This window comes from Barbus barbus, assembly GCF_936440315.1.
Source record: "Barbus barbus genome assembly, chromosome: 38".
NCBI lineage: Eukaryota > Metazoa > Chordata > Actinopteri > Cypriniformes > Cyprinidae > Barbus > Barbus barbus.
The window spans coordinates 3,813,742-3,841,599 of NC_136716.1; the positions used below are offsets into that span (position 1 = coordinate 3,813,742).

At 37.5% G+C, this 27,858-nt stretch overlaps 1 protein-coding gene across 1 annotated transcript; it reads left to right on the forward strand.

The window, feature by feature from the left end:
* Positions 1 to 2,034: 2,034 nt before the first annotated feature.
* LOC306857640 (sodium channel protein type 4 subunit alpha A) lies at positions 2,035 to 27,606 on the forward strand (the record flags this gene model as incomplete). Its single annotated transcript, XM_079397665.1, has 25 exons — positions 2,035 to 2,286; positions 2,405 to 2,532; positions 2,629 to 2,709; positions 4,960 to 5,088; positions 8,045 to 8,136; positions 8,445 to 8,699; positions 9,022 to 9,085; positions 9,258 to 9,399; positions 9,481 to 9,681; positions 9,875 to 10,027; positions 10,852 to 10,972; positions 11,547 to 11,785; positions 13,251 to 13,424; positions 13,626 to 13,982; positions 20,993 to 21,352; positions 22,026 to 22,152; positions 22,238 to 22,392; positions 22,544 to 22,717; positions 22,820 to 22,942; positions 23,472 to 23,750; positions 24,104 to 24,157; positions 24,802 to 24,939; positions 25,039 to 25,143; positions 25,264 to 25,534; positions 26,309 to 27,606. The coding sequence occupies 25 exons, from the start codon at positions 2,035 to 2,037 to the stop codon at positions 27,604 to 27,606; spliced, it is 5,472 nt and encodes a 1,823-aa protein (XP_079253791.1).
* Between the last annotated feature and the right edge of the window lie 252 nt (positions 27,607 to 27,858).

Genomic DNA, 27,858 nt, shown 5'->3' on the forward strand with positions numbered 1-27,858 from the left:
GTATGGTGACCCATACTCAGAATTTGTGCTCTGCATTTAACCCATCCAACGTGCACACACACAGCAGTGAACACACACACACACCGTGAACACACACGACAAAACGTCGCACGTGATAAGAGATACATACGAAATATCCTCGGCCCGAGGAATATAATTGGACGAACACTTTATGGTCCTACACCTACCACAGATGATATAAATACATTTAGGGGCTGTTTACACCTTTTGCGACGACACACTTATGTGGCCAAGTGTAAATGGAAATGTTTTAACAAATCAGATAGATATCCGATCAGCGAAAGCGCATGAAATGACCAGGTGTAAACAGGCCCTTAGTGAATGCTATCAGGATGTGGAGACTTTCAACCAGCATAACAAAAATTGTTTTTGAACCAAATCACATAGAGTGCCTTTAAAGAAAGTCATAATGCTGATAATGTCTATAATGCCTTAATGCTTTAACAAGTTGTAGGGCTGTGTGATATGGTATATAAAGGTCAAATGGGTCAAAATTATCAATTTATCATTAGGATATTAAGTAAAGATCATGTTCCATGAAGATATTTTGTAAATTTCTTACCGTAGATATATCAAAACTTACTTTTTGATTAGTAATATGTATTGCTAAGGACTTAATTGTAAAACTGAAAGTTATTTTTGAATTGTGTTCAGCACATAGACTGTAACATCCAGCATGGTGAGACGCATTTGGATTCGTGACGGGCTGCATGCGCATGAGAACCGCTGTTCTAGAGTAATGTTCGGTTCTCTTTGGTACTGTGGAAAAGTGTCTTGCTACCGCTCCTGAGCCTGTCTTGCATATTTTGACACATTTATTTGTGCTGCCCTGTGTCTCAAGAATGAGATTTTACAGGTGGGGTGTTGCAGACTGGAGATTCAGCTGGTAGTACTTCATGTCTTACAGGATGTAGGCCTATTAGTCTGCCAAGTGCACATCTTCAAAGTCAGCTTGCAATGTGGCCTTTCCTGGCAGTCCACAGTCATCTTAACAGACATTTAAAACCTCAGATAGAGAATGATAGAGTTAGAGGGTCAAATGAAGATGAAAGAGATGTGTTTTCAGCTGTTTCTTGAAAATTATTAAGGACTGCTTGGTTTGAGTCAGGCAGGTCATTCCACCAGGAGGGAACAATTAATGTAAAAGTCCATAAAAGTTTATCAATGCAAAATGTTTCAAATTTCAGTCAAATGTAATTTATACAATATTTCAAACCTTTAACCCACTTAGGAAAATCAACCCATGGCAACAGTTTAAAATTAGCATAATTCTGTGGAAAAAAAACGTGGACTTGGCAACCCTGCATTCAAGAGGAGCTGCCGAGTCAGATTTGACTGATCTCAAGTCTAGAATAAGGAGAGATGGCTGACAAGACCATGCTTGAGTATTTGCTGCTCAACAGATCCTGATCTCATTGACAAATATCTGAGCATGTTATCGCGAAATGGAAAGTGAAAGTGAACAGCTTGAACGCTCATTCTGAGAGCGGCTAATATAATAAAATATTAAAATGTTTAAAGGAGTGGACACGAAAATTGCTAAATTAATTAATTAATTGCGAAAGATTCAGCAGGAGGGAGATTAAGAAAACAGCCAAATCCTGGACATTTTGGGCGATAAAGAAATCCCGGCTGGATGCATTTTTTTAGGTCCAAAAAGAGGACATGTCTGTGGAAAAGAGGACATATGGTCACCCTAGCTATATAAATAAATGTGACTTGACATCTTAAAGATGCTTCACTCTGAATAATTTGCTTTGGGAGAGCATCTCTCATTCTTTGCATCTCTTGCAATATGTTCACAACAAAAAAATGTAAGTTTTGCAGTGGAGAAAGTTTTTATTTTAATTTAGCTGGTTTTCCGTAAAACTGCACTGTATTACATATTCATAAATGATTTTCATATATGAAGTCCATAGTAACATTTGCCATAATTCAAAGATATTTTTCCTCTCTTTCAGGAGCTTGGTGTAGAGATTCCCCGTTGAGGTGGTATCTCTTCGCGATGCCAAGATGGCAAGCCTGCTCCCTCGCACAGGCAACTACGTCCTCCACCGATTCACCCCAGAGTCGCTGGTGGAAATCGACAGGCTCATCCAGGAGAGGAGCACCAGGGAGGATGTAGAGGGGGTTGAGGAGGAACCACAGGCCCCGAGCAGTGATTTAGAGGCAGGAAAGTGCCTGCCAATGATCTATGGTGACCCACCAGTGGATCTCCTCAACACTCCTCTGGAGGACATAGACCCCTTCTATAAAACACAGAAGGTCAGTCTCACACTCATAAATGTTAAGAGCAGTGCTCTGTATTTAAAACTAAACCTCTGTTCATCTAGTGTCCATAAGTGTTCTTAACCCTTTGTGTTAACCTCTTTCTTATTTTCAGACTTTTATTGTCATAAGTAAGGGAAACACAATCTACAGGTTCACTGCTGAACCAGCGATGTTTTGTATCAGTCCTTTTAGCCTTGTCAGAAGAGGAGCCATCAAAATTCTTATACATTCATATCCTTTTCATTCTCATCGTTTCAATTTCATTTTTTGTAATGATTATTATGATTGATGCAGTTACTTGCCATATTTACCTTGACTGTACTTCAAATATTTTAGTATGCTCATCATGATCACCATCCTGTCCAACTGCGTGTTCATGACAATGAGTAACCCTCCAGCCTGGAGTAAAACTGTCGAGTAAGAGCTGCCTTGTGTGAACACACATTTTCATCAGAAGTGACTTTGTTGAATCTGTTGAGTACTTGTAGAAGTCTTGAATAATTTTGGAGCGATTAAAGGTTGGAGAGTAATGAAAAAGTAAATGGAGTGTCTATTTACACTCCATTTACTAATATTAATATTAATATTGATTAATATTGACTTTCAGTGTTTATTACTGTGTGTTTATTGACGTGATGGTTTGGCCATAATAGTTTAACTTCGTCAGTGGGTGAAAAACATGAACAAAGTGCAAACAGCCCACCTTGTTGGCAGAAGCTACCATTGTGTGGTTGGGATAGTGTAGGGAGGGCTTTATTGTCCCAATAAGGTAGCGTCCATTTAATGATTTAATGATGAAATTATAATTTGCACTCATTACGTTATTATTGCATACTGTTTTATATTGTATTTACACTTAGCAAATAGCTGCTGCCAAAGGTTAAATATCTGTAGGAAATAATTACACATTTCTGTGTTGGTTTATTTTTTATTTCTATTGTAAATATATCCCAAATATGTAATAGAAAAAATGTATACTTGTAATTTACAACTGATTTATAATGTATGATCAATATTAATACTAGCACAGTATACAACCCGAATTACAGAAATGTTGGGACATTTTTTAAATTTGAATAAAATGAAAACTAAAAGACTTTCGAATCACATGAGCCAATATTTTATTCACAATAGAACACAGAGAACATAACAAATGTTTAAACTGGGAAATTGTACACATTTATCCACTAAATGAGCTCATTTCAAATTTGATGCCTGCTACAGGTCTCAAAAAAGTTGACACGGGCAACAAAGGGCTCAGCTGGGAGAGCATCTAGCAACTAATTAAGTTAATTGACCTCAGCTCTGTAACATGATTAGCTATAAAAAGGGATGTCTTAGAGAGGCAAAGCCTCCCAGAAGTAAAGAAGGGCAGAGACTCTCCAATCTGTGAAAGAGTGCGTAAAAAGATTGTGGAATACTTTCAAAACAACGTTCCTCAACGTCAAATTGCAAAGGCTTTGCAAATCTCATCATCTACAGTACATAACATCATCAAAAGATTCAGAGAAACTGGAGAAATCTCTGTGCGTTAGGGAAAAGGCCAAAGATATTTGTTGGATGCCGTGGTCTTCGAGCCCTCAGACGACACTGCATCACTCATCGGCATGATTCTGTCATTGACATTACTAAATGGGCCCAGGAATACTTCCAGAAACCACTATCGGTAAACACAATCCGCCGTGCCATCTGCAGATGCCAACTAAAGCTCTATCATGCAAAAAGGAAGCCATATGTGAACATGGTCCAGAAGTGTCATCGTGTCCTGTGGGCCAAGGCACATTTCAAATGGATGGTTTCAAGTGGAAAATGGTTTCAAAGTGGAAAAGTGTTCTATGGTCAGACGAGTCCAAATTTGACATTCTTGTTGGAAATCACAGATGCCGTATCTTCCGGGCTAAAGAGGAGGGAGACCTTCCAGCGTGTCATCAGCGTTCAGTTCAAAAGCCAGCATCTCTAAGTGCATACGGTATGGGCAGCTTGCATGTTTTGGAAGGCACTAGGAATGCTAAAGATATATAAAGGTTTTAGAGCAACATGTGCTCCCCTCCAGACAACGTCTATTTCAGGGAAGGCCTTGTGTATTTCAGCAGGACAATGCAAAACCACATACTGCAGCTATTACAACAGCATGGCTTCGTAGTAGAAGAGTCCGGGTGCTGAATTGGCCTGCCTGCAGTCCAGATCTTTCACCTATAGAGAACATCATTAAACAAAAAATATATCAAAGACGACCACAAACTCTTCAGCAGCTGAAAACCTATATCAGGCAAGAATGGGACCAAATTCCACACCAAAACTCCAGAAACTCATAACCTCGATGCCCAGACGTCTTCAAACTGTTTTGAAAAGAATATGAGATACTACACCATGGTAAACATGCCCCCATCCCAACTAGTTTGAGACCTGTAGCAGGCATCAAATTTGAAATTAGCTCATTTTGTGCATAAAATTTTACAATTTCTCAGTTTAAACATTTGTTATGTAATCTATGTTCCATTGTGAATAAAATATTGGCTCATGTGATTTGAAATTCTTTTAGTTTTCATATTATTAAAATTTTTAAAACGTCCCAACATTTCCGGAATTCGAGTTGTAATAGCGGCTCTGCAGCACCTATGATAATTTATTCATGAGAAATGTTGATTTGTTTATTTGTTTTTGTAGGTATGTTTTTACTGGTATATATACCTTTGAAGCAACCATCAAAGTTTTTTCTCGAGGCTTCTGCATCGGACCTTTCACATTCCTCCGTGATCCATGGAACTGGCTTGATTTCATGGTGATCAGCATGGCGTGAGTATTTCAATTCATACAGTATACATATATATACACGCATGTATATTATTTATATTTCACCTAAAAATATCACATAAAAATATTCCTCGGGTGATGTAGATGAGCTTGTTTCTTCATCAGAACATTTTTGGAGAAATTTAGCCTTACATCACTTGCTAAACAATGAATTTTCTGCAGTGAATGGGTGCTGTCAGAATGGGAGTCCAAACAGTTGATAAAAACATCACAATAATCCACATGTAATCCACATGACTCCAGTCCATCAATTAATCATCAGTCCACTTTGTCACTCAATCTTGTGAAATGAAAAGCTGCATGTATGTATATGTAAACAAATACTGTCGAATCTCAAATACTGTCAGCTAATGTTGTCATTTGACCACAGTGGTCGACGGATCTCAATATAACATAATATTAAAACCAATCTTTTTCCACCGCCAGGAACAGCTAACCCAAAGAAATTACTAGAGGATTACTAGAATTTTATAATTGTGAACCAGTACAATTTTCTTTATACCATGGAACACAAAATATCAGATGCTGAAGACTTTGCTGATCCCTCTTTACTATATAATTACAATCAAATGGCATTACTTGTTTTTCTGTATTCCAAGCATATACATTAGTTGACTTTTCTGCCCATTTCACGTATTGCATTCTTAAAAATAAAGGTGCTTCAAAAGGTTCTTCACAGCGATGCCATAGAAGAACCATTTCTGGTTCCACAAAAAAACATTCAGTCAAAGGTTCTTTAAAGAACCATCTCTTTCTTACCTTTTTATAATCTGAAGAATTTTCTTTCGCCACAAATGACCTTTTGTGAAACAGAAAGGTTCTTGAGATGTTAAAGGTTCTTTATGGAACCATTTAGACAAAAAGGGGTAACACTTTAGATTAAAACCCACAACGTACTGCGTAAGTAAACAGAATTTACAGTGTAATTTGTTTTGTAATTATAGTGTACCTGTTCAGTACCTCCGTGTACAAGGCAATAATATGTGAAGTTTGGGGAATAAAGGGGTAATGACCTGTAAAATTACAAATTATTTCTACTGTAAGTATTTTGAAACTAAGTGGTACCTATTCTAATATTACGTGGTATGTAGGCTATAAAACAATCTTATATTTGAAAGTGATTTAGCAAAAACGTACACTGTGTAGGCCTACTTTTTAAACATGCTGGGTTGTTGTTTCAAAACGCTCAGTTGAGACTGTTGCGTTAGGAAGCTGACTTGATTTGACCCAATTGACAGGAATATGTGTCGAAAATACAAGAAAACTAATCGAAACGAAGAGGAGAGAGATTTTTGAAACTGACTGGAATGTGTTCTTTTAAAACTGGAGAGTTTTGTCCGAGTATGTTCTCACAACATTGAGCAGTAAAGCTCAATGCAGTAACTGTCACTGAAGTAGTAACTGAAGTAGTCAAAATGGTGCTTTCGGACGTGGATCACAACGGCAAAAACAAAGACGGTAAAATCCTGTCAGTTCGCTATAATACATAGTTTAATATTGACTTTCAGTGTTTATTACTGTGTGTTTATTGACGTGATGGTTTGGCCATAATAGTTTAACTTCGTCAGTGAGTGAAAAACATGAACAAATTGAACAAAATCTTAATTTTGTTCTTAAACAAACTTTTCAAAAGAATTTGGTTTAACTGTATAAGCTGTATAAGTTGCTTTGCTTTTTCTGAACTGGTGTAATCTTTTATTATCTGTTGCCTGTGTTGTTACTGTTGTCATATTGTATGTGATTTTAATTTAAAAACCCAAATTTCAAATAATATTTGAATTAAATAAAACAGTCACCATGTTTATTGTTATATTACCTGATATATAATGTATGACCTACTGTATAAACAATGGTTTTAGTGCAGTTTGTTGTAGCTATTTACCCTGTAACTACATGGAATAAGGGGGGGACAAGCACCACTTTAATTTACAGCCCGCAAATGTTGTATTTACCCTGTAACTACATGGAATAAGGGGGGGAACAAGCACCACTTTAATTAACCGCCCGCAAATGTTGTATTTACCCTGTAACTACATGGAATAAGGAGGTAACAGAGCACTACTTTAATTTACAGCCCGCAAATGTTATATTTACCCTGTAACTACATGGAATAAGGAGGTAACAGAGCACTACTTTAATTTACAGCCCGCAAATGTTATATTTACCCTGTAACTACATGGAATAGGAGGTAACAGAGCACTACTTTAATTTACAGCCCGCAAATGTTATATTTACCCTGTAACTACATGGAATAAGGAGGTAACAGAGCACTACTTTAATTTACAGCCCACAAATGTTGTAGTTACCCTGTAACTACATGGAATAAGGGGGGAACAAGCACCACTTTAATGAACAGCCCGCTAATGTTGTATTTACCCTGTAACTACGTGGAATAAGGGGGAACCAAGCACCACTTTAATTTACAGCCCGCAAATGTTGTATTTACCCTGTAGCTACATGGAATAAGGGGGGAACAAGCACCACTTTAATTAACAGCCCGCAAATGTTGTATTTAGTACCCCTTTAGTATCCCAATAGGTACCCCTTAGTTTCCAATTTTATACTTACAGTATAAATGATTTGTAATTTTACAGGTTGTTACCCCTTTATTCCCCAAACGTTGCATAATATTCCCTTATACCTACACTATTATTACAAAAACGTTATGCTGCAACTTCAGTTTACTTACGCAGTTCTTTGCAGGTTGCATATCTGGTTGTTACCCACTTATTACCCAAACGTAACATATTGTTCCCTTATACCTACACGTGCGTTCTTTAGAGGTACACTATAATTACAGAAATGTACACTGTAAATTCAGTATACTTACGTATTCTTTGCGGGTTGTAATCTAAAGCGTTACCCAAAAAGGTTCTTCAAAGGCATCGTGAAGCACCTTTATTTTTAACAGTGTGATTTATGGTTTGATTGTTTCCAGGTACATCACAGAGTTTGTAGACCTTGGTAATGTGTCAGCATTGAGGACATTTCGTGTGCTTCGAGCTCTCAAAACAATCACAGTTATTCCTGGTATGTAATAATTGTGTTACAAATTGTATGTAATGCAACAGTTCTTTAAAGTCACACAAAATGGAAAAACACAAAAGCAAATGTTTTCAATGTTTTTGTTTTCTTGTATGCCTTTGTAAGCAAACATTTATTTCTAGAATTTAATGATGATACCTTTGCATTGTATTTTTTTTTACCATATGTCTTTTACTTATATGTCATACATACTGTATACAAAAAATGGTTTGTTTCTCTTTTGCGTATTTTCCACTCTCCATATTTTTCCAAAAATAATTTCAAAAAGGTTTCACCTTGTACTTTCCGCTCAGGTTTGAAAACCATCGTCGGGGCTTTGATTCAGTCTGTCAAGAAGATGGTAGATGTTATGATTTTGACTCTTTTTGCACTGGCTGTATTTGCCCTCATTGGCCTGCAGCTGTTCATGGGAAATCTACGCCACAAGTGCATCCGTTGGCCCATTCTCAACAGCACCATCTTTGATGACTACAACTCCACCATGGTCAATGACACCACCCTCAACGTCACCGATACTTTTGATTTCAAAGCGTACATAGAGAATAAAGGTGAAGTCAGGTCAAGGTTATTAAATATTTCCAATTTTCACTCTGTTATGTCGTCACAGTTAAAACAACAAAAAGTACTACTTGTAATTGCAAGATAATAATAACAGCATTTTGTAAAAGGTGAAAAATGTTAGAATGATACTGGCTTCAATTTTTTACAGTTACTTTTTTCATTTGAGGTTTGAATTTAAACATTAGACGCAAATGTATTAATGCATGTGATTTTTTTATTTTTGCAAGTCACTTTGGGGAAAGAAACCATAGAATGATTAATATATTGCCTGCTATAAACTTTATTTTTTATATTTGTTATACTCTGCAGAAAACCAATACTTTGTGGAAGGAAGTTTAGATGCTTTGATATGTGGTAACAGCTCTGATGCTGGGTAAGTTTGTTTACGTTCAGTAATAAAAAATGCATGTAATTCAACATAGCCTGTCTATAATATTAGGTGCTTTCAGTTACTTCCAATGTAATTGTAATACACCATAAAAGCAACCAAGATTTATGTATGAAAAGATAAAGAGAATAATGACATTTGTCTGTTGTTTTAAAAGGAGGTGCCCAGAAGGTTACACATGTATGAAAGCTGGACGAAACCCAAACTATGGCTACACCAGCTATGACAACTTTGGCTGGTCGTTTCTCGCCCTCTTCAGACTCATGACTCAGGACTATTGGGAGAATCTCTTTCAGTTGGTCTGTTAACTAGTCGTTTTTATGTCTGTTTATCTGTTGGAATAGTATACGCAAATTAAATTCCATTTCCATCTTGTTTAGACTCTTCGTGCCGCTGGGAAGACCTACATGATCTTCTTTGTGGTGATCATATTCCTGGGCTCTTTCTACCTCATCAACCTGATTTTGGCTGTGGTTGCTATGGCATACGATGAGCAGAACGCAGCCACCTTGACTGAAGCTCGTGAGAAAGAAGAGGAGTTTCAAAGATTACTTGAGCAACTCAGGAACCAAGATCAAGAGGTCAGGTGACTACCATATGATTTCACTTTAAAATACGGTTAAATTATTTAAAGACTAGCGCTACCTCAGCTTCGCAATGTAATCATATTGACAATGTAATGCATATCAAAACCCCTAAAAACTTGCAATTAATTGATTTACATTGATACGTTACACTGATATGTTGATATATAATGGTTTATTTAAATTACAGGCAGGCAGTAAAGCATCTTTGGCCAGCCAGGCGACACAAAGGTCAAACAGGACAGGTTCCCTGCACAGTCTTGGCGGTGATGATGTTATAAAGGACTGTAACGGCCGAATAGTGCCTCGCCTCGTTGTCAACAGAGCCTCTTTTGACAAAGAGGTAATATAATTTTGACATCAGGAGTATATTAACATTATTTTTAGAGTCAGGGGTTTAAAGAATTTGAGTAATAATACTTCACTACTATATTGTTGGGAATATGTACTTTACTTCATCTCTGTTAAAACTTGTACTTTTATTCAGTTACATTTACAAGATAAAAACAATACTTTTTACTTACAATTTCATTTAAAGTCAAGCGTCAAGTGTGAACACGGTTCATGATTGCTATTAATTATTACTCTAAAAATCACTGTATTGTTAAATCACTGTAAAATAATCTGCTGAAAATGTTCAGGTAACAGTTTTCAGAATATTGCTTTTCCATAAAAAATTTTTTTTTTTAGTTTTATAGATTTATATAGCCAGAACAATGAGAATTTTTTTTACAAAGTTCATCATTTTTCTTTTAAATGCTTAAGTACTACATTTAAATGTGTGTATTTTTACTTTCACTCAAATGTTTGGGGTAGGTACTTGGAGTTTCAGTTGAATACAGTTTTTGACATAGTATCTGTACTTTAACGGAAGTACATTTTTTTCAGTACTATTTACACCTCTGATTAGTGTTTTTCTATACATAACCAGTCAAAAGTTTCAACACATTTGACAGAATGTTGATGATCTCATGATTGTAATGACCTTTTGATGCATACCACAGGCTAATAGTACCGTATATGTCCAGATTCAGTATGAACTTATTGAATGGTACTGAATGGTAAATAGAACTATAAAATCAAAATTGCTTCACTCCAGATAGTATTACTAGTACTAGTATGTTTTGCCATTGTGATGACATCTGTACTGTTTCATTTATCCTCTAGTTACCAGCTGAAGAAGACCACAAGTCCATGAGCTCCAAACACAGCATGCAGCACCTGGACCAGCCCAAACTCTCCAAGAGAACAGCTAGTGCTATCAGTGTGCTCACTGCAACTATGGAGGGTACTAGCTTGAAGAAACTTCAAATTAAAAGGATATTCATTTAAATGACTTATTAAGTAGCTTTGTCACTGAGGAGCACATTTTTCCATTTATTATGCTTATTATGCTCCAGATGTTTCAGAATGACAGGACTTCAAGATTTTAGACACCAAAAGCGTTTGGCATATAAAAGTTAAAATGCAGTACATTTATAACCATGACATGATCAAAGACACGCTGAAAACCCTCAAATATTTCATGTGAAGTCCCAATAGCAGGAATGTAAATGCACTGGGCTTAGACTGGCAAATTTTTATGTCCCTTCAGTTTCCTAGATTATTGTGCCATGGTTTGACAGAACAGCCTGAGAGCATGTGAAGATAGAGATTTATCCTAAGCAAAGGTCAGACACGTTGTGTGTGGAGAAAAACCTGTTAACTTCATCTGAGTGGTGCTAATCTTTGGACTATTTCAGAGCCATGGGTTGACTTTAGACTGGCAGAACTTGTTGCTGTCATTCTGCTGGTGTTCATTCACTGCTTAGTCTTAATGGAACTGTTCAAATAGCGTTTTCAATCTCTCTTTGTCTCCCTAGAGTTGGAAGATGCTCAGAGGCCTTGTCCCCCTGGCTGGTATAAGTTCGCTGATATTTTCTTGAAATGGGACTGCTGCACTTCCTGGATCATATTTAAGAAGTGGGTTCATTTTGTTGTGATGGACCCATTTGTGGATTTAGGTATCACCATCTGCATTGTGCTCAACACACTTTTCATGGCCATGGAGCACTACCCCATGAGTCCGGATTTCGAACATGTTCTCTCAGTGGGAAACCTGGTTAGTATTAGTCTCAATACGTATGTATTACTGTCAAATAACTAGGGCTGCCCCCTAATAGTCGACTAATCGTTAAAATTTGATTATTCGCTTAGTCGCAGAAAAAAAAAAAAAAAAAAAATCCACAGGCACACAATCCGTAGCAGATCGTTAAAAGCTATGGAAATACAGTATATAGGGCAGGACATCCAAACGCTCGCCTATCATTCATCGACCTCAAATATGGCTTATTATCTGAAATATGTAAGTATTAGCAACTTTACATGGTCGCTCAATCTAATGTTATCCTAGAGAAATGCGCGCTTTTCAAGTGTCTGCAGTGTGGAAGCTGAACAGTAGCGCTTACTGCAGGACAGATGGAGGCGTCAGAGCGCTCACTCTTAAAATACTCCATCAGTTTTGCTCATACAGATAAGAGTAATACATCTTTCAAATCTGTAAAGACTACATTTATTTGTGTGTACTCACAATACCACGCTTTTGTAAAATAATGAAAGCAAACGGGATACGCTTTCTGCCGTCTCGGTCTCTGTGAACTTCAGCGCGAAGCTCCGTGTATATCTTTGCCTTACAGACATTAAAAATATATCTATAGAGAGTGAAATGTCTACTTTCAAATGAACCAATGCAAATGGAAAACAAATTCTCAGATTATGTAATCCGAATCATTCATACAGGCGCATCCACTACTCCGGAGAAGACGAGTCATTGTTGCCGACTTCATCATTGAAGCTGAAAACAAAGAAAACACTAGTTTATCAAATTATTAAAATGTTAATGCAGTCTCCTTACTGTTTTTCCCTGGCACATTAATAATCATTACTTCTGCCAGTGCACTGTGGCAAGATTTATGCATGTGCTTGAGCGCTTATTAATTAAAGGCTCATTATAATGATTTAAATGATATAAATGTTATATTAATAAACGTGTGATTAGTCGTAAACAGCAACTGTAATAGATTGTATATGTGTATTTTGGTAACACTTTGCAATAAGGTTACATTTATTTCCATTAATATGAAAATACTTCTAAAGCCAGTACAGTATTAACAGTTATTGTTCATTTCAACATTCACTACTAAAATCAAATCTTTTTTCATGGACCTGAGCTAACATGATCTAACAATAAACTGTTGTATATTAATGAACTAATGTTAACAAAGATTTCTTAATACTGTATCAAATGAAAACTCTGTTGCTGCTTATTGCTATTTCTTGTTCGTTAATGTGTTAACTGTAACAAGTGGCCTTATTGCTTTTCCCCCATTTCTGGGCTTGCCTTAGAAAGCATATATCCCTGAATAGCAGAACACAAATGTTAAAAAAGCCATTTAAGTGCATTGGCATCAGGAAAAAGTAACTGTAATTGTAAATAACAGCAAAGCATGATTAACAGGTTTTAATTGGCTGCCATTAATTCAGGTTATTAGAAGGATCTCACACCACATTAAATGTTATTCTTCAAGGTATTTACAGGAATCTTCACAGCCGAAATGGTGTTTAAGCTCATTGCTATGGACCCCTACTACTACTTCCAGGTGGGCTGGAACATTTTTGACAGTATCATTGTCACACTCAGCCTGGTAGAGTTGGGACTGGCCAATGTTCAAGGATTGTCTGTTCTCAGGTCCTTCCGTTTGGTAAGTCTGAATCTCAGCCCCTCAGAACCTTTTTTTAATTCATGGTTTGTGTGATTTATGTTTTCTGAAAAATATATGGATTTAAGAAATACCTCACCCTAGTATAAAAATGGTATGTTGTTTAACTTTGTATGCTATTGTGTCTCTCACGGTGTGTGTGTGTGTGTTTGTGCCCCTCTCTGACGGATGTGCTGGAAGTAGCTACGTGTCTTCAAACTGGCTAAATCTTGGCCCACACTTAACATGCTGATCAAGATCATCGGCAACTCAGTAGGTGCCCTGGGGAACCTAACGCTTGTCCTGGCCATCATCGTCTTCATCTTTGCCGTGGTGGGCATGCAGCTTTTTGGCAAGAGCTACAAGGACTGCGTTTGTAAGATTTCTGAGGACTGCGAGCTGCCCCGCTGGCACATGAACGACTTCTTCCACTCTTTCCTCATTGTCTTTCGGATCTTGTGTGGAGAGTGGATCGAGACCATGTGGGACTGCATGGAGGTGGCAGGAGCAAGCATGTGCCTGATAGTCTTCATGATGGTCATGGTCATTGGAAACCTTGTGGTAGGTGAAGCGGAGATTGTGAAAACACGAGAGTCAAATATTATGGGAGAAAAACACTTAACTTTGCTGATTTGGTGAATTAGCATCTGATGACAGATGCACAGATGATTTTATTAACTGGTATTTTTTGACTTGTTTTCCAGTATAAATATCTTAATACTCTTAAATCAAGATACATTTACAGTACATTGTCCTGTAAAACAATAATAGTGGGGCTTGTGCAAGAACTTCTAAAGCTTTTAGTACAGCACAGCTCTAATATGTTACTATTTTCTTCCACACTCAAAGGGAACACTATTATTATTAGACATCTGCTGTCCCTGCTAAGCTGTTAATCTTTATAACTGTTACCCTGAAGCTGTACTGATCTGAAGCTTTAGCATAGCAACCAAGCCAAACCCAAAGGATTTTCAGCACAGCTGATTGCAGGCCGGCTGTTGTTGACATTCAGGTGGCAAAGCAGTTAGCGTCTGATTTCTCTGGGTAAGCAGGTGTTAATTAGTCATTACATTTAAAGGGGTGGTTAATTGCAATTTCACTTTTTTAAACTTTTGTTAGTGTGTAATGTTGCTGTTTCTGTATGCAATATCTGCAAAGTAACGATGCTGAAAGTTCAATGCAAACGGAGATATTGTCTTTTAAAATTATGTCAGTTTAATCCTACAAAAACGACTTGTAGGGACTACAACAACTTACTTCCCGGGTTGGTGACATCATCACAAACCCTGAAATTTACATAAACCCCGCCCCCGAGAACATGCAACAAAGGGGGCGAGGCCATATGCTGCTTTAGAGAAGAGCTTTTGAGAAGAGTTGTGAATCGTGATTCTGTCTTCTAACGATTCTAATGGATTCACAAGTTTCAAAATCAATGTTCTAAAGCAGCGGTTCTTAATCCCGTTCCTCGCCTACCCACCGCTCTGCTGTATTCTGCTGTATTAAAGCTTTAATCAGAATAAATCCGTATATTAAAAGCTAACATAAGCCGTAGCATTTACAAATAACAGCGTATCTAAAGGTATGAGACAATAACAAACAAAGAAACATACCATTCCGAAACGTCCTGTGAGAGCCGTGCTTGCACAGGTTCTGTGCGATCCTCTTCACTAATATTCTCAATCATGCTCAAATTGATAAGCAATATAGACGACGCCATTGTTTACAATACAACCAGAGCACATGCACTGGGGTGAGGGGTGTAACATTTCTGTACTGCACTTGGCGATTTAGCGAATCATAACACACTGGGCCAGCTAACCAATCTGAGCCCATTGCGTATTTCTGAGAAAGGGGCTTCCTAAAATCAGGAAATCATCAGAGCGTAGAATAAAGGTAAATTATGTGAAAACATATGTGTTGTTAAAAACGAAGCATTAACACATGTTAGACTGCATCCCATAAACACAATCAAGCCTAGAAAAAAAAGCAGTCAACCACCCCTTTAAATGGGTCATATGATGTGATTTCAAGTTTTCCTTTCTCTTCAGAGTGTTACAAGCTGTTTATGCAAAGATAAGATCCCTGAAGTTGCAAAGACTAGTCTCAAAACCAAAGAGATATTCTTTATAAAAGTTAAGACTTGTCCCTAAAACGATTCATTCAAACACACCCCCACATGTCTATGTCACAATGTGGGGAGATTTTCATAACACCGCCCAAATGTTTAAGTAAAGAAAGGGGGTGTGATTTTTATTCTCACTGTAGTATTGTTGCTGCCGCCGGCACCATGTCCTGGAGACACTGTGAAAGCGAAACTACTTTGTTTGGGCTTCTAAAAGAGGACACAACTAGATATCAGTGGATATGTTGTATTTACAACACTGTTCCAGAGCAGTACAACGCAAATATTCGAGTGTGTGCAGCGTAATTTACGGAGGACTATTTCCTGAACCTGGCAGGAGAGTAGCCTACAATGCTGGCTTGCTCAAAGACTATTTCTATAAAGTGGGGCGATTTCAACTTTGCAAGGATAGTCTGGTGCTTCTGACTCACAGCCTGTAAGTACGTTTCTGCTACTGACTATTCAAACGCGAGTTTTGAGCTGTGTAGAGTAGTGCTTGTTGTTTGTCCTTTCTCCAATCACAAATGCAGACATGGTAATGTTTACGCGCCGCAATGCAACGCGACGCGTGAAAAGACAGTATAAGTCATTATAATCAGTAATTATGTCCCCACTGGATGTGTTACGGAGCCGACGAGATGTGAGATGTACGGATCCATGTGCAAAGCTTTATTAAGAGACGTGATCATGATTCAATAATGGCAAACAGGTACAACACAGGCAAGACAAAGAGTAATCCTAGGACAAGCGTGGGTCTTCGATCAGCGAACAATATCCAACAGCGCAAGGCAACGAGATAATCCAGGTACACGAGCAACAGTCCAAGCGAGGTGCAAACAGAGTCCGAAACAGCAGGCAAAGGGTTAATCCAAGATACACAGGCAGGAGATCAGGAAAAAGGAATCAACAAGGCAACACAAAAGGACTAGACTTAGACTAGAACTAGAAACTAGGACTGGAAACGTGAAATGGCTCCGTAGAGTAGCTATTGCTAGAAGAGTGATATGCGCTAGACAATACTCGGCCATCTGAAAGAGGAAGTCCAAGGCTTATAAAGCGTGTCTGAATGGATTCAGCTGTGTATGTGTAATCAGTGCATTCAGCTGTGTGTGTGCAATCAGTGCAATGGATCATGGGAACTGTAGTCTGGAGTGACATGTAAAAGTCTGTGTGGTGTGAGAGGCAATGTAAAGAGAAGACCATATCTGGTGGTGAGCAAACGGAAGAGCATGGACAGGATTCGTGACAGTATGCAACAAATGCCTGGTTTGTAATGGGTTTTATTGTTTTCGCGCCGGGAAACGTCATGGGGCGTAACATTTGAGGTATTCGGCCAATCACAACGCACTGGATAGCTGGCCAATCAGAGCACGCCTTGCTTCTCAGAACGATGAGCTTTGTAAAAGTCGACGTGTTTCAGAAAGGCAAAATAATGTTTTTTAACTTTAAACTACATAAACACATTGCATTACACCAAACACAACATCATATGACCACTTTAAACATTCATATGCAAGGCACCCTATTGTGCTGGAGTTCAATAAATATTACAATAAATGTTGTTTTAGTTGCATTGATATATTATTATAGTTTTTTTATATTAAATATTTATATTTTGATTTTATTTTTATATACTGTATCTATTTTTACTTTAATTTTGACGTTTTAGTAATGTTGTTTTTATTCATTTTTGTTTTTTTCTATGTAGTATTAGTTATTTTTATTTTGAATATAGTTTTAGTTTATTTGGCTAAGTTGTATTAGTACTTAAATAATGAAATACAATTTCAATAAAAAATAATATATATAAAACAGATACAGATGAGCTGCTAACAGCTGTGCACATAATTACCATACTGGAGCTTCTGACTGAATACACTTCCTCTCAGGTTATACATAGTGAGAAAAGGAAATGGCCTGTCTTAGCGAGCTAACAAAAGCATCATCACTCAACATGGCTCATGGCTAACATACATTTTCTCACACACTCTTCATGCGGTTACACTCTCCTGCACTTGTCTTCAGGACAAACATGCATTGCAAGACAGAGCCACATGTTCAGTGCTGCTTTCTATTTACATCGTATGACTGGAGCCAGCGAACAGCGGTTTCGATCTTGGCTGTGTGCTAAGTTGCAGCTCAAGTGAGTCTTACTGAAACACGGACAGCTGAGAAACACAGCAGCAGAAGCTGAAGATTCATGTGCCACCTCCTCACCTATACAGTAACTGATGGGCCATGACCCAAAAAAAGATGATAAATGCAAATAATAATGCAACTGACCATAAATAACCCTTAAATGACCATACATTAGTTTAAATGAGTCTATTTTGTTCAACAAGGCTGCATTTATGTGATCAAAAATACAATAAAATAGTAACATTGTAAAACATTACTACAATTTTCTATTTAAATATATTGTTAAATGAAATTTATTTTTGAGAATTTTCAGCATCAGTACTGTGTCACATGGTCCTTCAGAAATCATACAAAAATGCTGATTTGCTGCTCAATAAACATTTTTTTCATTATTTAAAAAAGTTGTGCTGATTAATAATTTTGTGGAAACTATGTTTTTTCAGGACTCTTTGATAAATAGAAAGTTGAAACGAACAGCATTTATTTGAAATATAAATCATTTGTAACATTAGAGATATCTTTAGTTTCATATTTGATCAATGTAATGCATCCTTGCTAAATAAAAATAATAATTTCTTCAAAAAATAAAAAAATAAATAAAAATCTTACTGACCCCAAACTTTTGTGTATGCCCCAAACAGTAGTGTGTAATTGAAAATTGAATAGTCTTATTAACTTCTATCCAAAGCAATTAGATCATCCAAAATCTTTTGTTGTTGTCGTCGTCAAATGTGTCAAACTGTAACATATTTTGGCAAAAATTAATCTGTCATTTGGACAGACCCAGCTTAAAAATCTTTGAAAACCATAAATAAAAAACTGTGTGTACATAGTTATGAATATATAACTCCAATGTTAAATTGAGGGGGGGGGTCTTTTTTCCCCTTTTTTCATTTGCATGTTATTTTTTTTTTTTTTTTTTTACTGAGCTAAACCAAAGGGTCCTAAAGCAATACAAGCAGAATACCCCACATGATGGATAGCAATGAAATCAAATAGAGCATCGGTACTGACATGAGTTGCATCTGCATTCTAAGTTTAGTGGGCTGGATGAAAAAAGTAGGCTAGAGGAGAGTAAGATGAGAAACCAAATATCAGTGGCCTCATTTGGCATACAGCTCTGATGTGCAATGAGAAAATCACAGCTCTCTGCTGTGTTTCTCAGGGAGCTTGATGTATTTCATACATTAGGCTGATATGTTGTCAGATGGTCTGGGAATTTTGCACTAGGTTGTGACTGAGTGCCAAATAATGTGTGTTTTGATGTACAGGGCTATTATTATAGTATCATGACACTATTACGATTAATATAGCATTGAGAAACTTGACTAAGGAAGATTAATTGGTAATGATGTATTTTTGTTTTGGCCAAGAGCTTTAAACACCCCCACATACCCTGATAAATTAATATCAACAGTGTCAAATATATATTTAAATACTGAACTGCTGGAAAAAGTAACATATTGCACCATATTGTGATGTGAGAAAAAATTGATGAAGTTGAAATGATATGACTTAAAGGGATAGTTCACCCAAAAATGAAAATTCTTCTCCTGCTCATCCTGTCTGCAGTGATGCGAGAGTATCACGAGGCATGCACTTACTTCCGCTTCATGTAAACAACGTATGTGTGTGTTAACGTAAGCAGCGGCACCATGCTCATACATGAAGTGCATGCGTCGTGAAACTCTCTCCACAATGGCGATGCACCGCTGCATACGGGATGAGGAGGAGAAGAATTGTTGAATAAAGTCATTATTTTTGTTTTCTTTGCGGACAAAAAGTATTCTCGTAGCTTTGTAAAATTACGGTTGAACCCCTAATGCCATTTTACTGATGTCTTTGCTACTTTCTGGATCTTGATCATGGTAGTACCTTTGCTGTCTATGGAAGGGTCTGAGAGCTCTCGGATTTCATCAAAAATATCTTAATTTTGTGTTTCCGAAGATGAACGGAGGTGTTACGGGTTTGGAACGACATGAGAGTGAGTAATTAATGAGAGAATTTTCATTTTTGGGTGAACTTTCCCTTTAATTCTCATGAAATTATATCCTTCAACGTTTTCTTGGATTGTGCCTGGTTTCCTCAAAATAATACACGATTCTCAAAATATTGAGAGTTTTTGGCTCTTGAACATTTGTATGGTCATATGAACCAATCTACACTATGAACCACCTACATTTTGCCTTTTGCTACCTGTCTTATTCCCTCTTGGGCTCTTATTTATTCTCTTTTCTATCTTTCTCAGCCTGTGTCCAGCCTTGCCCAGCTCAGTTTGTTGAAGCCTTTTGGAGTTCTGTATGGTTGTAATCTTCACTAATCTAAAGAACTGGTGACTAACTCTGTTGTTGCTAGAAGCTAGCTAACCTTTGTGCTCTTTGTTGAGTCAGATATTGCAAGATATTTAGCCTTTAACATTTATTTAGTTTTTCCCTGCTACCAACAGCCTAAGCTGTACTCTCTTGATTGCTACCCTTTTGGAAGCTGTAGGGAGGTGGGCGCCTTTTCTTTTGGACTGTACCTGTTTTCTCCTGGTTTGAGGTTTAGATAGGGAGTGAGAAAATCATTTTGCTGTTGATTTCCTTTTATTTGACAGGTGTAGAAAGAATTTAACCCCCAGAATAGAAATGCTTCTGTTTGTTATTTTGGCAATGTTCCACCTCCTGAAGTTTTTGCTTCGCTTTTAATTGAACTTCTTTTTGTTTGGAAGATATTGTGTACTCTCTGAGCTGTGAATAAAACCTGTTAAAGGGATCTTGTTCTAGTTGTTATGCTGTGGCAGGGGCTCGGGCAAATGCTCTTCTTAAACCCTTAATATTGTTACATTATCTTTAAACCCCTAGACACTTAAGACGTAACACTTGGGAACCGATTATTCGTGAAACTAGCTTTTATTATTGAGACTTGAATGATGTTAGCCACGATCATGTCCTAAACACGGAAATTTTGCACCAAGCTGATGGATGTATATTTCAAATGTGACTAAATTGTTACTGTAACTGTTAATCTCATATCTATAAACTGTTTTCTCTGTTATGTTGCATTGCAAAATCTGAATCTTTCTATCTTTCTGAATCTCTGAATCTTTTTTAGTTTTTCAGTAAATGAGCGGCCTAATTTAGTTCCTGCTTAGCATTTAAAAAAATATTCATTACATTATTTAATTGGTCTCTTTTGTTTTTAAAAGAGTAGCTTAAATTCTAGGTAACTTTGCAGCATGGCAAGTGTGCCACGTTTACCACTTAAGAGACAGGACCTCCTTGTACTATGTGTTCAACCTGCCAACCTCATACTGACCTGTACTTCTCAGGTACTGAACCTGTTCCTGGCTCTGCTGCTCAGCTCCTTCAGCGGGGATAACCTGTCTGGAGGTGATGATGATGGTGAGATGAATAACCTTCAGATCGCCATTGGTCGCATCACCAGGGGTATAGATTGGCTCAAAGCCTTCATCGCCAGCATGTTGCGCCAGATTTTAGGAAAGAACCCTCCTGACAATAATGAAGGAGAGATAGAACTGTGTGCTATAAACCACCTGGATGAGGGGAAAATGGCAGATGGCTTGACCAATTGTTTGCCTCCAACACTGACTGTACCTATTGCTCGTTGTGAGTCTGATATTGAAGAGGATGAGGACTCTGATGAATCTTCTGATGAGGAGGATGGAAAGGTAAAACAACAATCTGTCCTCTCTCTGCCTCCTTCATTATCTAGAATGATGTGTACTATTACCAAAGAAAGAAAGCATTAGATGTACAAATCCCATGTATTCTATGGTGAGAAAATGCTATTAGTTATGCTAGATAAACCTTTAAAAAAAAAGTATTGAGTTTTAAACGCATTAAACGTCTTCATTTCCCCATAATCTATTCTGTTCACTTCTAATTCATTGTAGTAAAACTCATTTAAATAACAAAACATTCCTAAAATCGTGACACCAGATTATAAACACAAGAAACATAATTAAGTAAATTTTATGTTTTTGTTTTTACACAATCTACAGCATTCTATCACAATCTCTATCATTCAACCCTTAGCAAAGAGTTGAATTTATCAAACTTTTTTTTTATTCATGGCAAATATATGTATATATAAGTAATTTATACCCCAGTGTTTTAAAACTGAATACATTTTTATATGTTAATACTTTTATTTTTTAATAAACTTTAAAATGTTATCATGTAAAAAGTATCATTTATATATTTATATCAATATATATCAATGATTTTTGTTTAATGCTTATTGCTAGAAATTCAATTATCACAAGTGTCAATACTTCAGTCTCAAAATATCAGGGAATATTACTTTAATACTTTGTTTTGTTCCCCTCACATTTTTTACAGGCCGCTCTTAATGATGACGACTCTTCAGTTTGTAGCACAGTGGACTACCGGCCTCCAGAACCTGAGCCTGAGCCTGAAGAGGAAGAAGAACCAGAGCCTGAAGAGCCAGAGCCCTGTTTCACAGAGGGTGTGCATGCATTTTCCTTCATTAGGAATGTTAATGCTCAAGGCGTCCAGAAATATCTTATTTATTTTTCTCTCTTTTTACTTAGGTTGTGTTAAGCGATTTACATGTTTGAATGTAGACGTCACAGAAGGATGGGGGAAAAAGTGGTGGAACCTTCGAAGAACCTGCTTCACTATCGTTGAGCATGACTACTTTGAATCCTTCATCATCTTTATGATCCTCCTTAGTAGCGGAGCACTGGTGTGTCTGTCAATACTGAGCCAATGCTTAGTAAACTGCATGTAGTTACATCTGTGTGATATTAAATCTCGCTTTTTAATTTCATTGTAAGAAAAAGGGAAAATATAAATCCATTAATGTATGTCTGATGCATCAACTTTTATTCTGTCAGGCTTTTGAGGATATCAACATTGAGCGCCGCAGAGTGATCAAGATTATCCTGGAGTATGCTGATAAAATCTTTACATATATTTTCATAGTGGAGATGTTACTAAAGTGGGTGGCATATGGTTTCAAGACTTACTTCACGAATGCGTGGTGCTGGCTAGACTTCCTCATTGTGGATGTGAGTTTACCTTTTTGACGTTTGCCAAAGCTTTACCCTGATAAGCAAATGCATGTCAGATGCCAAAGTCTGTGCGTACTGATCACGTGCTGTTTTATTCAGGTGTCACTAGTCAGTTTAACAGCCAATTTATTGGGATATTCTGAGCTGGGAGCAATCAAATCTCTCAGAACACTTAGGGCTCTTCGACCCCTTCGAGCCCTGTCAAGATTTGAAGGAATGAGGGTAAGAAACGACTCTTTATGCATTTGTGAGTGATTCTTCAAATGGAATAAAGATCTGAAGTTCACTTTTTGGAGTGGAAAATAGCATTATGTGTTTGGAGAAGTTAGCAAGCAGTCAATAAAAGGATTGGTGTTATGGTAATGACCGCTGTGTTGAGAAGAGGAACGCTTATCACATAAATACCAAATGATTGGAAATGTGATTCTTTTTAAAAATGCAGCATTTTCCTGATTTTGAAAAAGACAAAGTTAGAAATTCATATTTAGTATTTTAACACTTTAATAGATTAAGAAAAGCGCAAGTGTTTAAAAAGGTTCAAATTCTATAAATAGAAATCCTTTAAAGCTAGAATGATTTTTAGAACCATTTTTATTTAATCATCCAGAAGGACAGAATATTTTACCTAATGTAAAAATCAACTTTATACTGTATGTTTTTAACATTTCTGAGTGACATGTCTTTAAATGCTAACTTTAAAGTTAAGTTAAAATACGTATTTGCACAATTACTCATTTGTCTCTAATTCCAGGTGGTAGTGAATGCACTGGTTGGTGCCATTCCCTCTATTTTCAATGTGCTGCTGGTGTGCCTGATATTCTGGCTCATCTTCAGCATTATGGGAGTCAATCTGTTTGCTGGAAAGTTCTACCACTGCATCAACACCACCTCAGAGGAACGCTTCCCCATGGATGTGGTCAACAACAAGAGTGACTGTATGGCCCTGATGCACACCAATGAGGCGCACTGGGTCAATGTGAAGGTCAACTATGACAATGTGGGACTCGGCTACCTCTCACTACTGCAAATTGTACGTTTATTATGACATGTAGAGTTTATTCTATTACATATGGTACACATGCAACCATTAACAGTCATAACATGATGATATTTGCTTAAAAAAAAGATCAAGCAAATTCAGAACTCAAAAGAGTAAAGCATTTATTTAAACTAAGCTAAAAAAAAATCAATAAAGAGAAATTTAGTGCAGACACCGAGTATAATGTTATCAGAGTTTAAGCATATTTACAGTCAGCGAACTGTATTATCATGTCCTTTCCTTTTTATGCATCAGAGGACAGAGAGGTAACTCAGCACAAATTCATACTGAATAAATGGGTTTTATGACATGCTGATATTCAGAAAATGCCTCTCTCCACACAGGCCACATTTAAAGGCTGGATGGATATCATGTATGCTGCAGTGGATTCTCGAGAGGTACGTGAATGGCAATCTTTCCACCTGTACAACTGCTACAATGCAGTTGAATAGATATAATGTAGTATATGCACGCATGTTGCGAGTTCACAATACAGTAAAATATGCAAAGTGGTGTCCAATTAATAAATATTCCACCATTATATACTCACTCTCATGTCTTTCTAAACCTGTATGCTGCTGTTTTTAGATAGAAACAAACATTTTAAAGAATTAAAATGAAGAATCTTATTTTCATACAACTGGTTATAGTGTTATAAGGGATAGAAAATGTATTATACAAGAACTATTAAAGTAGTCCATACAACTATATTGTAAGTGTTTGGTGCCATTTGAAAGCTTTGTGTAATCAATCAACTAAAAATTAAGTAATTCTTCCCCAAAAGTAGAAATATGGTCCCTGTGGCAAAGGTTGTAAGTCAGTCAAATCAGACTTTGTTGGTTTTCATATCCAAACGTCTTGACATCAAAGTCATGCCATTGATTTGAGTTCTGTAGTGGAGGTAAAGATTAATAAAATGAATGAGTTGCCTGTTCAACATCTTATTTTTAAAGAACAATGTCAGTTCCTAAATGATTGAACTTATTTCTGTTTAGTGTTTAAAAGCCTTATTGTGGCATTCATTGATTATTTTCTGTGTTAGGTGGACGAGCAGCCATCATATGAGATCAACCTTTACATGTATCTATATTTTGTTATTTTCATCATTTTTGGCTCTTTTTTCACACTCAACCTCTTCATTGGTGTCATCATTGACAACTTCAATCAGCAGAAGTCCAAGATAAGCATTTTAAACTAAACTCCAAATTGTTTTAATTTGTGTTGTACATTTGGATCATTCTTTACCAGAAAGAATAATTAATATTTGTTTCTTCTGCACTTTGGAGGGAAAGACATTTTCATGACGGAGGAGCAAAAAAAGTACTACAATGCCATGAAGAAGTTGGGTTCCAAAAAACCTGCAAAACCTATCCCTAGGCCATCGGTATGAACCATTCGACTTACGTTGATAACTAATTGACTTTCAACCATTTTTTTTTTGAATATCAGCATTAGATCTCTTGAGGTTTTTAAAAACTAATCGACTACATTGTTCTCCTAACAGAACAAGATCCAGGGTGTTGTGTTTGACTTCATAACAAAACAGTTCTTTGACATCTTTATCATGGTGCTTATCTGCCTCAATATGGTGACCATGATGATAGAGACAGATGACCAGAGTGCTGAGAAAGAGGATATCCTGTACCAGATCAATCTGTTCTTCATCATCATCTTCACAGGAGAATGCATACTTAAGATGTTTGCGCTCAGACATTACTTTTTCACTATTGGCTGGAACGTCTTTGATTTTGTTGTGGTCATCCTTTCTGTAGCAGGTAAGTTTAGAACAAAAAAAAAACATGCCTGCAGTGACATTTCTACAAAATGTTTCCTCTTGCGTGTTTTGTGGCACATTCAAAGTGAAATATCCAGTAAGTGACGCAAACAGGGCTAATGCTCTATTGTGTTTGAAAATCATGTACAACATACACAAAAACCTACTCTAAACTTAACCGAAAACAACAAAACTAGCATTTGCTGAAGTAACCATGCCATTTTAAGCTTGATTCTACAAGTTTTTAAGCTTTTATCATGACTTGTGTTTTGCGTCACAAGTGCAGTGCTACTGGGTGCGAGTTTAGTTCCAGCAAGTTTACAACATCAGAAAAGCCATTGACATGGAGCCGGTTATGTGATGCGGACATCAAAACATATTCGTTTACAAATCATACACTGTGGTAAAAGAGTTTTGGAGTCATAACGTAGTATTGTGCGAGGAACCACGTGAAAAATAAGCTTTTATTAAACTATAGTCTGCCCCTGTAATCCCAATTTGTGTAATAAAAATAGTTGGTGACCTTTTTCTTCTAGTGTTCGTTTCAAATGGAACCTGTAGTGAATTATCTGTATTGGTACCTTTTGGAGCTTTGCCAAGTTTTTCCAATGAGTCTATAGTTGTCAAGCATTGTGCCGTTATAGCTTATTATGGTGTATTTTACTGATTTGGATAAACTAGATACTAAAAGTTCTGTAAATGCACGCCAGTGTATGCTTTACTACTATAACTACTCTAAAGAGTTTATAATAACCCATATTTCTTCTTTCCCAAGGTCTGATGTTATCAGACATCATTGAGAAGTACTTTGTGTCTCCCACCTTGTTCCGTGTCATCCGGCTCGCCAGAATCGGCCGTGTGCTGCGACTCATCAAAGGGGCAAAAGGCATTAGGACTCTTTTGTTTGCCTTGATGATGTCACTTCCTGCCCTCTTCAACATCGGACTGCTTCTGTTCCTCATTATGTTCATCTTCTCCATCTTTGCCATGTCTAACTTTGCCTATGTAAAAAAGCACGCAGGCATCGACGATATCTTCAACTTTGAAACATTTGGCGGCAGCATCATCTGCCTGTTTGAGATCACAACCTCGGCGGGCTGGGATGGGCTTCTGCTGCCCATTCTGAACAGCGGCCCTCCAGACTGTGACCCTGACATAGAGAATCCTGGTACAGACGTTCGGGGTAACTGCGGGAATCCTGGCATGGGTATCATGTTTTTCTGCAGTTACATCATCATGTCGTTCCTGGTGGTCGTGAACATGTATATTGCTATCATTCTTGAGAACTTCAACGTTGCTCAAGAGGAGAGTGGAGATCCGCTTTGTGAGGACGACTTTGCGATGTTCGACGAGACATGGGAAAAGTTTGACGTTGATGGTACACAGTTCATTGAGTACAGCCGCTTGTTTGACTTTGTCGATGCCTTGCAGGAGCCTTTACGAATTGCCAAACCCAACCGCCTCAAACTAATCACCATGGATCTACCTATTGTAACCGGCGACAAAATCCACTGTCTGGATATTCTTTTGGCAGTTACCCGTGAGGTTCTTGGTGACACGATTGAGATGGCTGCCATGAAGGAGAGCATTGAAGCCAAGTTCACAATGAACAATCCCACGTCTGCTTCCTTTGAGCCAATCACCACCACTCTCAGGAGGAAAGAGGAAGAGCGCTCAGCCATTGCCGTTCAACGAACATACCGTAGACATCTCCTCAAACGTGCTGTACGGTATGCATGCTTCATGCATCGTTCAAAGAGGAAAGTCAGGAGTCAAAACGATGAAGAACCTCCTGAAACCGAAGGGTTAATTGCAAGGAAAATGGATGCCCTGTATGGCAGCAATCCAGAACTTGCCATGGCTCTTGAGCTGCAGGCTAGGCCGATGCCACCTAATGCACAGCCGCCCAAGCCGACCTCGGTCACACAGCACAGAGTATCAGTAACCTACCCTCGACCACAGGGACAACTCATACTTCCAGTGGAGCTCACAAGTGAGGTGATCCTCCAGTCGGCACCCACGACGCATGGCCTCTGCAGTTCAGAGAATGCGATAAAAGAGTCAATAGTATAACTGGTGGACTGAGATAATGCTTGTGATGTAAAATGGAGTATCACCTGCACGCACTGAACAGCGTTTCTAGCATGCTACAGTGCTACAGTGTGACAGCATTTGAATGCTATTTCTTGGGAGTACTGGTTTTTTTTTGTTTTTGTTTTTTTAACTTTTGTAAAGACCTGTTTCATTTAGGATTCATTTGATTTGATCCCAATTAGAAATGTCCCAGTATATTTGTCATAAATTAGCCAGGTTCTTTTGCCCTTA